Source organism: Trichosurus vulpecula, chromosome 9 (assembly GCF_011100635.1).
Source record: "Trichosurus vulpecula isolate mTriVul1 chromosome 9, mTriVul1.pri, whole genome shotgun sequence".
Taxonomy (NCBI): domain Eukaryota; kingdom Metazoa; phylum Chordata; class Mammalia; order Diprotodontia; family Phalangeridae; genus Trichosurus; species Trichosurus vulpecula.
The window spans coordinates 204693475-204705874 of record NC_050581.1 but is presented as its reverse complement, the minus strand read 5'-3'; the positions used below and the strand labels follow the sequence as shown (position 1 = coordinate 204705874).

The 12400-nt window shown below is 51.2% G+C and overlaps 1 protein-coding gene across 1 annotated transcript in view; it reads right to left on the bottom strand.

Annotated features, from left to right (window-relative positions):
• The window catches only part of LOC118832343 (centromere protein P), a 202489-nt gene that overhangs the window by 188838 nt on the left and 1251 nt on the right, over positions 1-12400 (bottom strand). Inside the window, exons 3-4 of the mRNA XM_036739699.1 lie at positions 11508-11596; positions 3683-3771 (exon numbers count right to left, since the gene is read on the bottom strand). Coding sequence (XP_036595594.1) covers positions 3683-3771; positions 11508-11596 — 178 coding nt within the window. The remainder of the gene's footprint in view (positions 1-3682; positions 3772-11507; positions 11597-12400) is intronic.

The window sequence follows — 12400 nt, the reverse complement described above, 5'->3', positions numbered from 1 at the left end:
TTTACAGAGCGCTTTAAGATTTACAAGCACTTACCAATGTTACCTCACAACAACCCTGCCAAGTAGGGGCGATCATGATCTGCATGTTACAGCTGAGGAAACTGAGGAAGACAGAAGTCAAGTGACTTTCTCAGGGCCTCAGAGCTACTAAATGTCTGAGGCTGGATTGGAGTTCAGGGCTTCCTGAATCCAAGCTTAGCATTCTTTCCATGGAGTCCCCTAAAAAGTGTCACACTTGGGACACAGAGAAGCCTGCTTCCCCAGGAAGAACCCCACAAGATTTTGGCCTGGGGCAGGGCTTGGGAGAACAGGCGTTCGTCACAGGGTTCGAGTCTCTGTCCTGTTGTGGACATGCTAAGATTGTCTCTGCACATCCTGGCTTCGAGAGCCTGCATCACGAGTGTGTTTTCTTTTTGTATTGTTGGTGTTTGCTTCTCTTCTTCTAGACTGTCCTCCACGTCTGTGTGCTTCCAGTCCCAATCTGTTCTCTTTTGTTTCTTTGCTGACACTTGCTAGGGCAGATGCCAGGGTTTCTAGACTGCCCGTTATTTTTGCTGTGCAGGCCGCAGATTCTGCTCTCATTTCTCTTCTGAACTGCTCAGCACTGTGGTTCCATGTTCTCCTCACATTCCACAGGGGCCCTGTCTCATCATAAATCGGGTCATTTTCCTTTGTTAATTGTATTTACTCACAGATGCCTGGATTCTTTCACTAGATCTGGAGGCCGTACTCCTTCTGCTGTCACTGTTTTCCCTGTTGATTTATCTGCTAATGTTCAAGGTCTTTGACTTTTCTTCTTAAAGAACTTTAGTAACTAGTGCTTACCACATAGCAGGCACTTAACAAATGTTTATTGATGGATTGATTTTCCTTATTTTCCCCTGTTGCTTACTTTCTGACTCCCTCCCCTCTGATGGTGGTTTCCCTGGGAGATGGATCTGAAAGCATCTAGACCTTCTCCCATGCTGGATAGCTCATGGTTCACTAGCCCAATGCCCAGCATCCAGCCAGGGCTGAATACATATCTATTGCTTGAATAAACGAATGCAGAATGGTGTCAGACAAAAAGGAGACCACAGAAGGTGGGATTAGCCGAGAAGTACCCCAGCCCTCAGTGCTGATGCCTAGAGCTCTCTAGGGCCTCCTTGTTCCTTCATCAACACACCCAAGGTTTACTTGGGAGTGGAGGCAGAGGAGGAGGAAAGGAAGGGCAATGGGGGGGGCATACAGGGAGAAGGAGACAGGGAAGACCTCTCAGGGGTTGTCGCCACCACCAGTCCCTTCCTGGCCTTGGAGCCCTTGGATTTCCCAGCCTTCCTGATTTAGGGGAAGGGGAAGGGAAGGAAATAAACAGGTATTAAGCATCTACTATGTGTCAGGCACTGTACTAAGTGCCTTACAAATATCTATCTTGCTTGAGCCTTGCAGCAACCTGGGAGGTAAGGAGCTCTGCCCAAGGGAATATAAATTTTGTGTGCTGAACCCTCACAAGGTATCTTGGGGCTTACAGGCCAGATTTCTTAAACTCAAATTGCTCTAGCTCTCATTAATCAGCCAACCATAGGTCCCAGGCCAAGCCTCACTTGGTCACTGTTTGGTCTCTGAGTGACTGTAAATAGCAATTGTTTCTGTTTGGCCAGAAACCCTGAGGGTCTTGCGTCCCCAGATGGATTTTGTTTTTGTTTGTTTTTACTAGGTAAGAGAGGCCATTCTTTGCCTCATTTCTTATTCAGCCTTAACCACTGAATGGGCGGTGCCTCTGACCTAGGAAAGACCTTAGCTTAAAAAGGCCATCTCCGGGCGTCCTGCCCTACATCTTGCCACTGGACCCAAATGGCTCCGGAGGAGAAAGTGAGGCCGGTGACTTTGCACAATCCTCCCTCACTTCAATCCAATTCACCTGCCAGTCATGACATCGCCTCCCTGAGAACACAGGACAAACAACGAATGAAGGTGAGGGGGGTGCTATCATTACAACCGCTGTGCAGCCGAGGAAACTGAGGCAAACACTGTTAAGTGACTTGCCCAAGGTCACATAGCTAGTCAGTGTCTTGTCTGAGGCCACATTGGACTGCAGCTCCGCCTCAATTCAGCTGAGATAAGGTGGTTAAAAATGTCCCTTGACCAGGTCTCTAGAGAAGTATTAACCATCACACAGCAACCTGTGGAGACATGAAGTTCAGTCCAGTGTACAGGGATGTGGGGAGGGTCCTTTCTTTTTGACCTTCTCCCTAGGACAGTGCAGCCCCCTTCTCTCTTTCCAAACCCTTCCTTGGACCCTCGCGGATCAAGGCAAAGGGATCTGAGAGATGGTGCCTTCCCTCTCCTGGCCCCCTGCACTGACATAAAGGATCAGGGAGGCCTGAGCCACGAAGACAACAGCCCCCACCCCGAACATGACCCCAAAGGAGAGGCAGGAAGGCCTGGTGGATGGAGGCCGGTACCCCCCAGTGTCTGGTTGAGCGTGACCACGGTCAGGCCGCCTCTCTGTACCCTCAACACATAGCACAACGCCTGCCATGTAGCAGGTGCTTATTAAATGCTTGCTGATTGGCTGAGCTTTTGTTTGATTACCCATTGCTATAAGGGGGTTAATACTATCACCAATCACTTCTTCATAGGGCTGTGGCAAGCTCCTGATGCCAGTATGGGTCTAGGACTCACAAATACAGCCTTGCTTCCTTGCTGGAGCGCCAAACCACTAATCACACGGGAATGCAAATTAAAACAACCCTGAGGTTCCACCTCACACCCTACAAATCGGCAAAGATGACCAGAAATGGAAACAGTCAACGTTGGAGCGACTGTGGGAAAACAAGCACACTGGCACATTGTTGGTGGAGTTGTGGATCAGTACAAACATTATAAAAAGCAATTTGAAATGATGCAAATAAGGGCATTCCATGACTAGGATTATGCCTATGGAGGCCATTAATAAGAATAAAGGCCCTATATACACCAAAATATTTATAGCAATACTTTTTGTGAGAGAGCTAAGAACTGGAAGCAAAGCAGGTGCCCACTGACTGCGGATTGGGCAGACAAATTGTGATCCATGAACGGAATGGAATATGACTGGGCTGTAAGAAATACTGAATGTGGTGGATACAGAGAAGCCTGGAAAGATCCAGACGAACTGACTCAGAGGGAAGACAGCAGAACCAAGCAAGAAATGACCAGAGCAGGGTCAACGGAGACAACGGCTCCGCATCCTGAAATCAAGTGTAAACGTCATCAGATGAAAAAGACGCAGCAGGGCTGCAAAGAAGAGACGAGGTGGGGGGCCCACATGGGCTACGAGGGAGCCACTATGCCGATTTTTCATATTTTTCTTCCTTGGTCTTTAAAAACAGACCCTTTGTTATATTGGAAGGCTCTCCTGGAAAAGCGGGGGAAGAATACTGGGGGAAACTAATGATGAGTGGAAACAAAAGACACCAATAAAAACGTTTGAAAATAAAAAACATCTTGTTATAAAGGATGGTTCTCAGAGAAGAGGGCAAGGAAGAGATACAGGGGAAATCCAGACGAGGCAAAAACCAAAGATACCAACACAAACAGACTGAAAACATACTGCCTTTAACTTCTCTAAAAAGGTTTATGGTAAAAATGAATGAATGCATGTTTATTCCCCCAAACAACGAAGTGGCTCGGGGTAAAGCAAACCGAAGAGCTCCCTTACCGGGCCACAAATCTGTCGAGCTCACTGTATTCCATGGGCTCCAGTATGATGCCAAGGTCTGTAATAGCAACTGAGGAGTTCTCTTCACTCTGAAAGAAACAAGCCAGGCATTTAGCTTTTAATCGAACATAAAACCATTTACGTGATCCCTAACAGTACCTGGGGAATTTGTAACTAAGGATCCCATTTTGAGAAGTATTTAAAATTACAAACTTAGAAACAATCAATGCATTTCTTTACTTCCACTTAACAGAAATAAAGACACAAGACTCCCATGATCAAACCAATAGAAACTTAGGCACAGGAAAGGATCTGTCCATCCCCCCTGCCAGTGTCCCTGTCCTAATTCCTGTAACTCTCCAAACCAAAACACTCTAGATGGCGCCCCCCTCCTCATTAGACTGTAAGTTCCTTGAAGGTAGGGACCTTCACTGCTTAGCGCAGTGCCCAGCCCATAGCAGGCACTTAAGAAAGGCTTTTTATTCACTTGCTTAAAGGAGACACGGCCAGTGAGCCATATTTCTGTAGGACAAAGTGAAGAGCTAGCTTCCACCTCTTAGCAACAGGTGCTTAATAAATGTGCACTGCTGCTGCTGCTAGCTCCTAGGCTGAGATGACAAAGTGACAATTGACCCATCTCAAAGATGACTTGAAGCAGACTGACAGGTAGGGACACTGCGAGGGCAGAGGAATTACTGGTCAGCCAACTGTCCTAAACCCTCCCTTGGCCAAGGATTTCCTCTCCCCCTCCCAAGGCTGATGGTGCTCACCTCCCTGGCTGGGACGCTTTTCCTGCCCTAAGGCCAGATCAGGAACAACCAGTGCTAAGGAATGGGGGCTCCCAGCCTCGGCAGCAATCTCACAGGCCGGGAACTGGTGTCTTCTGGATTCAGAGACCATCCAGCCAGAGGGGGAGGCTCTCCTACCTCACGGCCATTGCAGGGCTGATTCCTGCCAGAAATGCCCTTTCCTGGGCTCCCTGGCCCACCTTCCCTCATCCCCCAGGCAGACAGGCTTTCCTTCCTCAGCTGTTAGGTCACAGGGTGCATCTTCCAGGTTCCATTCCCTACTGAGCTGGTCAGGTCCACTTCTATTTCATTTGTACTTTTCTCCACACAAACCTACTCAATGCACATTTGATGGACTGGTGTAGGGCGCATACACATCAGGTCCCAGGAAAACTGACCGTGTCCCTTGTACCTTTGGCCCCTTTTCCTTCGCCTCCCAGGCTGAAAGTGCCAAGTCCCATGGCTTTTGCTCCAACAGTCCTCTCCTGTCCATCCCACAGAATTAAGCCCTGGACACAATTCCAGAACCCCCAGCATGATCTCAGGGCTTTCTCTTGCACCCCTTTCCCATTTCATACTTCAGATTGCTGCTGGATGCATCATCCTCACTCACAAATTTGAGTACGTGGCACTCAATTTTCTCAAAACACTTCAATGTTTTTTTGTTGCCCCTCCAACAGGGTCAAAACTTTGAAGAGTGGTATCCAAGGCCCTACAATGTTCTCTAGACCCTTCCAGCCTAATCTCTTATTCCTCCAGAGTGAGGCAAGTGACAGTCTGGCCAAGCGGACCATTCCCAAGACTCTAACACCAAGGCCGCATAAGTCCTTTCTGTCTTTGGTGATCCCATTCCTAAGACCCAGAACGCCCATTCCTCCATCTACACCTATGAAAATCCAACCCATCTTCTAAGGCCTAGCTCAGATGCGCCATTTTATAGGAAGTCTTCCTTGATACCCACCCCAGAAATGACCACTTCTGCCTTGGACATGCACAAGGCTGATTACTGGTTTAAATGAACAAAAAATGGGAAAGAGACGACAGAAACGTTACCAACGCTGATTATAAAAATCTAACTGGTGTGAATCTATGGCCATGAGACAATCAAGAGCTCAGGAAGCGCTGTGGGAAGCAGGCCCGACTTTTCTTTTCACCTTTCTTTGTACCCCAAGCATTTAGCACTGGGCTATGGCAGGGCCACACGGGCACACCACAGGCACTTCATAAATGCTTTCTGACTGGCTGTGTGGAGGCGTGTTAAAGCTTCCTGCTCCGTACTGCTGAAAATATTCAGAAATCATCACCTCCCCAATCAAAAGTTCTTCCCAGATCTACCTGAAGGAAGGAAACCTGATCGTCTTAGGGAATAGTGGCCCCATCCCCTTCCCTTAAGAAAGTGTGAAAAGGCAGAGAATGATCTAGGATTACGGGGAGCGACCAAACTGAGAACAAGAAATACCAGAGAGGCAGCCAGGACAAGCCCCTGCTGGGAGGAGAGCCACCTGGCACAAACCCCTCCTCTCCATTTCCTCAAGGGGTCAGCATGCCAATCTGAGGGCAAATATTTCTGACTCCCAGGTCACCCACGAGCAGCGGTCAAAGAGGGACCGAGCGGTCTGAGTTCATGGTCTCTATGGCCTGCCCTGAGCTGAAGGGACATTTGTTCAGGACTCATAAGACAAAAGAGAACTTGAACCTTCCCCTGAATTGTGTATTTTACCCTATGATGCAATTTTCTTGCTCAAGATTCCTGGAAACGTTACTTCAAAATATCTTTTGGTGTTAGAGATATGTCCAAGGGGTTTGGCCGCTTCTCTCTCAAACAAAACAATGCTTGAATTTGTATTAATAAGCAATTAGTTAAAAATTGTATCAAGCAGACTTGTGCCTAAAACACTTCATCTCTTTTCTTTGACCACTTGCTACTCGCCACATGGAGGGAGCCGGTCACCAATATGACACCAAACTAGAACATGCCCTGGTTTGTAAAATCCTATGAAGGAAAATTAAGATCATGAACAGCACCATCTCAAAGGGGAGAAAAACAACGGGGAGGAAGAGCCACTAAAAACAAAACAAACTTGGCCAGAGACCCAGGGAAGTCAAGTCATTTCAAGTGAAGAGCCATTACAGCTGGACCCAGTAGGAGGTTTGCAAAGTACTTTATGGATGGTATCACAGGAATGAAGGTGGAAGGAGAAAAATGAAAAGAAAAAGGGAAAGTATCTGTAATGTTTAAAAAAAAAAAAAGCATTTTCTTCCCCATCAAAGCAGACACTCCAATCACCATCTGTGGCCCATCCTCTGCCCCAGACATCGGCTCTGGTTGGGCCTGCAGAAAGGTAGGCACCGGGTCCCTAGGGGCTCCTTTTTTGCTCTTTTCCTTCCTCTGGGCTCCATGGTGGGGGGTGGGCGCTTTTCCTGTTGCCCTGAGAGGGGGAAGGGCAGCACTTCTGGGTGAGGCACTTTACAAATCTGATCTCATTTGAGACTGGTATGAGACCAGCTTATTGGACCAATTTCTCATGAATGTGTGCCAACACATTGGAAATTGCCTCTAAGACCCCCTCTGGGGTCTTCCTGTTTATTAGATGTGATGCTATTTTCATCGTATTTAAATATTACTGTCTTTCTAATTTTGCCTTCAATCCAATTGCCATTTAAGACAGTTCTTCATTTTCCCTGAAGTAGGGCAACTTTTAGTCACTACTGTTAATTTGGTAGTTTGGAGGGTGAGGGCTCACTTGTATGGCCGCTCAGAGGAAGCCAGACAGCTCAGCTCTGTCTGCACAACCTGTCCCTTGAAGATCAAGAACACTAGGTTGAGAGTGATGGAGAAATCCAAGGGGAAGCCCAAGGAGGTCGTTTTGCTGGCTGAGGTTAGCACAGGAAGGCAAGCAGGGGCCTGGGGGCTGTGCCTGGGCAGGACAGGGAGCCTGAAGAGGAATCAGCTGGAAGCTTGTTCCTCTAATCCCAGGATAGTGTTCACAATCTGAGGAAGAGAGGGGCTGGTGCCCAAAGCAGGGAGTGTAGAACAGGCATGAGACAACAGTTCTAGTCCCCCAAATAAGGCCTTCCACCAGGCACAAATGCCAGGGCTAGCCTGAGCTGAGTAAGGCAGGCTTATTCTGAGCAGCAGACCTTTCCAGCTAGGTGACAGGAGCTGGGACCAGAAGCTGTCTACTGGAGCTCCAACCTGGGGCAGGTCTACAACTGTATTGCCCAGACCCAGAGTGGAGTCCAGAGCTTGCAAAGCTCAGACAGAGTGGAGAGCAAAGAGATCAGACAGTTTTAGGACTTGTTGAAAATGTGCAGGTCCCCAGCCTGAGCTGCCCTTGAGAACACTGAACAGCGAAATTAATACCTGAAGAAAGCGAGGGCAACAGCAGACACCACAGATCAGGCCACGAGTACCGCCACCATTCCCTCCAGAAGTGTGCAGAGCCCCAGCCTAACACAAAGTCCCAATTCAGGAAGTCAGGAAGAAGGAGACTCAACAAGAATTTAAGTCACGAGCACTTCTTAAGTGCTTGTTATGTGCCAGGCACAGTCCTAAGCACAGGGATAAAAAGGGAGGCACAGTCTTTGACTCTACTGGAGACAATGTATAAGCACTGAACTAAAAACATGATTATTCTCCCTCCCTCAGAGCTTGGACAGTCATTTCATTGTCAGTCAGCGGGAGGCCCTGCATTTCTCAAGGCCAGAGTCTGGGCCTCAGGAGATGAGGAAGTCATGCCAAGGGGTGCCAGACTTAGTGCCAGGGACCTGCCACCCCCCCCCCCCCCGACGGCTCTTAAAGCAGCAGCTGAGCCTAGCGCGGCCCACTCCCGGCGATGCAGCTTCTTCCCCTCTCCGCGTCTTCTGGCTCCGTGTTATAGTTGAGTGTTTGGCTTTCTGGCTGTTTCCCAAATCTACTCCCTTGTCCCACCTGAGCCAGGGAGTGCCGTGAGCCCATCCCCTCCTGCTCCCAAGCTGGGTTTGTGGCAAATATTTATGTTCATCTGTGGACAGCAGCTTCCCCAGCAGGTCCCAGGGCAATCTCTTCCCTGCAGGCCCCAAGGGTCCTCCTCAAGAGCTCGTCTGGCACGTGGTGAGCTGCCACCCAAGGTTCCTGAAGCGGTACACTGCCGGGGCCAGCCTGTGCCATCATCTCCACATCTGCTGTCTCTTCTTGGGCTTTTGGAATCTCCTGGAATCTTCTTCCCAAAATGCTCATGTTTTATGGCCCAGTTCAATTCCAGCTTTGGCATGTCTTCCATCCCGTCCCCTGACGCTTCAACTCGAATGGCTAAAGAATTTTATCCTATGAGTCTCTTCTGCTCAGAATTTCTGCTATGTCACAATTTTTAAAAACTTAGACTTTTTCTGTTCAGGGATGAGAGTGGAGCAAGGGGCAGGCAAAGGTAGCCTGAGGGTGAACTAAAGCTGCTGCAAGGAGGTCTCCGTAGGGCACACCCTCTGGCCATAGTGACGGGGACCATGGGGCAGCCCTGAGGACCCAGGAGGGCAGGGGACAGGGAGGACAAAGCGGGGCTGGAGCAACCCGAGCGGCCAGGCCTGGGGGAACATTCGGGCCCTGTGCAGGCACCACCCACGGTGAATGGAACAAAAGGGAGGCTCTGGTATCACCTTTCATCTGCCTGGAGCCTTCCCAGGGTGGTAGCTGGCCTCCAGATGCTCAGACCGTCCTGGGCCAAAGCATGGAGCAGAATACGGGATTCCAACCCCAACAGGCAGTGAGATGAGAGCGGGCAGCAGGGGAAACTGTGGGGGCATTGGGCATGGCCAAGGCAGGCAGCCCGGCTCCACAGAGAGTAGTCACAGTTTTCCTTCACCAAGTGACATTTTATTTTTCTTTTTAGGGACTGTTTCTAGTTTGGGGGGGGTGGCAGTCCTGGCAGAGCAGCTCTTCAGGCTTCTTCCTGCTGCTCCCCCCTTGAAAGACTCTTGTCTCTGGCTGAGGGCTGGGATGAGGGAGGGGAAAGCTGAGCAAGACCAGGCTCTGAGGGTTCCGGGTGTGATCATACAGGTGTGGACAAACAGACTGAGGAGCGTGGTAGGGAAGGAAGGAAGCTGAGCCACCTCTCCTCCATCTGAGCCTTTCTGGGTAAGAAATGTGGATGAATCCCAGCTAAGAGGGGCTGCAAGGAGTGGTAACTGATAACAAAAAATTGTGGGTAGAAATGACAAAAAGTCAAGGCGATTTGGATTCTCAAGGGCAGGCAGCAGCCAAGCTCCACATAGAGAGGGAAGCAGGGCCCTGGGGGCTCTCTGCAGGGCAGGAGGGACTGCACATGCCCACCTCAGGAGGAGAAAGGGTGATGGGGCCAGGCATCGGTCTTGTTGTACTTGGTCCTGCGCGACTGCTCCCAAGACAAATTCCAGTACTTGGGTCAAGGAAGGTTGTGAGAGGCATCTCAGAAAGTCTCTATTTGCCACGGCCCCGACCCCACTCCTCTACTCTGGGAGAAAAGGGTACCGAGAGAGCAGGATCTGAGGCTAACAGAGGAAACATAAAAGGGAACCTGGTCCATAACAGCTCAGTCAGGGAATACGAGGCCTGCAGTGCTAAGAAGGCGACCAAGGTGGGCAGGGGATGGGCAAGGTGAGGTCATGCCAAGTCTGCTCGGGCTGGCTCTGCGGGACACCACTGCCTGCTCAGAGCACCCCGGTCCTCACACACTGCGGGGGTCAAAAGGACGCCGGACCTCTGAGAAGAGGGTCGTGGGGGTCATCCTGAGAGCTTAATCTCCCGGGGCGTGTGTTCGGGACCATTCCATCCCACACAGAGCCTCGCTGACCATGTGACCCTGGACAGGACAGCGTACCCCTGGGGGCCAGGCTCCTCCCTGTACAAAGCAATGACACCAAAGGTTCCTTCCGGCTCCAGCCTGCCCCCCTCAGGTTCCCACTTGTTAGAGAGTGGCCTCAGGGCAGGCTCAAAGACTGGCACCCTCCCGTGATGCCCCAAGAAATCTCTGGGTACAGCCCAAGTTCTCAGAGACTTCTCCAATTCCCAGCGATAAAACGTCTCCCTCTGCTGGCGATCGCCGGACAAACGCCAGCGACTGTAAAGGAGGTGGGTCACGCCTGGACCTCCCTTCCCATCCCCCCAGCGGCTGCCAGATCTCAACCAATCAGCCCCACTACACACTGCCTGAGTCTGCCACCCTGGGCCTGATCTAGAACCTCGAGCCACAGCTGACCCCAAGGGTCCTGTTCTCAAGGCCCTTCTTGAAAGGGCTATAGGCAGAAGAGGGAGGGGCCCAGAAGGGCCCCAGGCAGCAGCAGGGACTTGCCTGGAGACTCAGGTGCAAACCCCTGAGGCTAGGAAAGCTCCACCCCCACCCCACCCCACCCCCCACTGGCTCCACCTTATAATTGAGTGCTTGGCCTTCTGGGCTGGGTTCACCTCCTTTCCCCATGTGCCAGTCAAATTCTGCTATTTTCCAGCCATGATAGAAAATCTCCCACCTCCACACCTTTACACAGACCACCCACTATGTGCAGAGCTGAGTGTGCAGTCTGAGAACCCGAGGCTGAATGGACCTAAGACGCTGACTAGCTGGGTGATCCTGAGCCAGTCCCTTCACCTCTGTATGCCTCAGTTTCCACATCTGTAAAATAAGGATAATAAGCCACGCCTGGAGGGCCCAGAGCTCTGCACTCCCTGATTGGAATCCCGAAGCTTGGCTCAAGCTCACAGGCTTCCTCCTTCAAGAAGCCTCCCCTGATTTCTGCCCACCCCAGTTACTTGTACTTACTCTGCCCTGCTCTCATCATCCCTTCCTGTCTGCAGCTCCTTGGGATGGCTGGGTTGGCCTCCTACCCTCACAGGCGCATCCCCAGTCTCCTGGAATGGGGGCAAGGCCCCCCGACACCCGGAGTAAGGGGGGCACCCCATGGATGGACAGACGGATGGGGTGCAGGACTCCTGTTGGCTCCCAGCTGCTGCCTGGCACCTGGAGTAATGGGGGGACCCCATGGATGGGCAGACGGATGGAGCGTGGGGCTCACCTGCCCTCCCCACTCACCTGTGTTTCCAGAAGCTGGAACTCAAGCTGAAAGGGAAGGGTGTGGCACTCTCCAGCCAGGTAGCCCTTTCGCAGGATCCTCAGCCCGTCTGTAATAGAAAAAACAGGGTCGTGTTTGCAGATCCAGGGCCGGCACTTCTCTTAAAAAACCCGCCAGTGCAGACGCCACATAGCGAACACAATCGCTTGGCCGCCGGGCTGCCCCCTCACCAGTCCCCTGGGATAGGAAGTGAGGGTGAGCTCTCCGAGGGCAGGCCGTCTTCTGCTTCCTTCTGCATCCCCAGGGCTTAGCACAGTACCAGGCACACAGTAGGCGTTTCATGTCACTGGCCCAGCACCTACACGTGGAAGGTGCTTAATTCACTTAGCCCAGCACCCGGCATCTAGTAGGCACTTAATGTGCTTAGAGGTGCCCAGCGCATAGTAGGTGCTTAACGGGATTAGCATCATGCCTAGCATACAGAAGGAATTTAATGAGTGTTTATTGACCCACTGACGGTTTCTCCTCAGGCTCCTTCAGGCCCAACCATCCGGGCTTTAGAGCAGTTTCCAGGCCCCTCGCCCCCCGGAGATTTCAATCTTTGAAGGCCCCTCGATTATTGGAAATACTGTTCAGGTTCTGGGGGGGGGGTGGGTCACTTTATTTTTCAAGGGAAGGTCCCTGAACGGCATCCGGGTCAAAAGCCTCACTTGAAACCCGACCCCAATACATTATGGGACTCTCTGCAGAGCCAGGACCAGCACCCCGGCCAGGACTCCCCTCCCGATGGGCCGTCCACCCACAACCGCTGGGGCTGGCTCTTCTGAGAGGCATTTCACCAAACCCGTCAATTGCTGGCTCCGGGTCCTCAGGGTGTAAACAGAAGCGAGGGAGGCCCCCCCCAGGGCCCCCA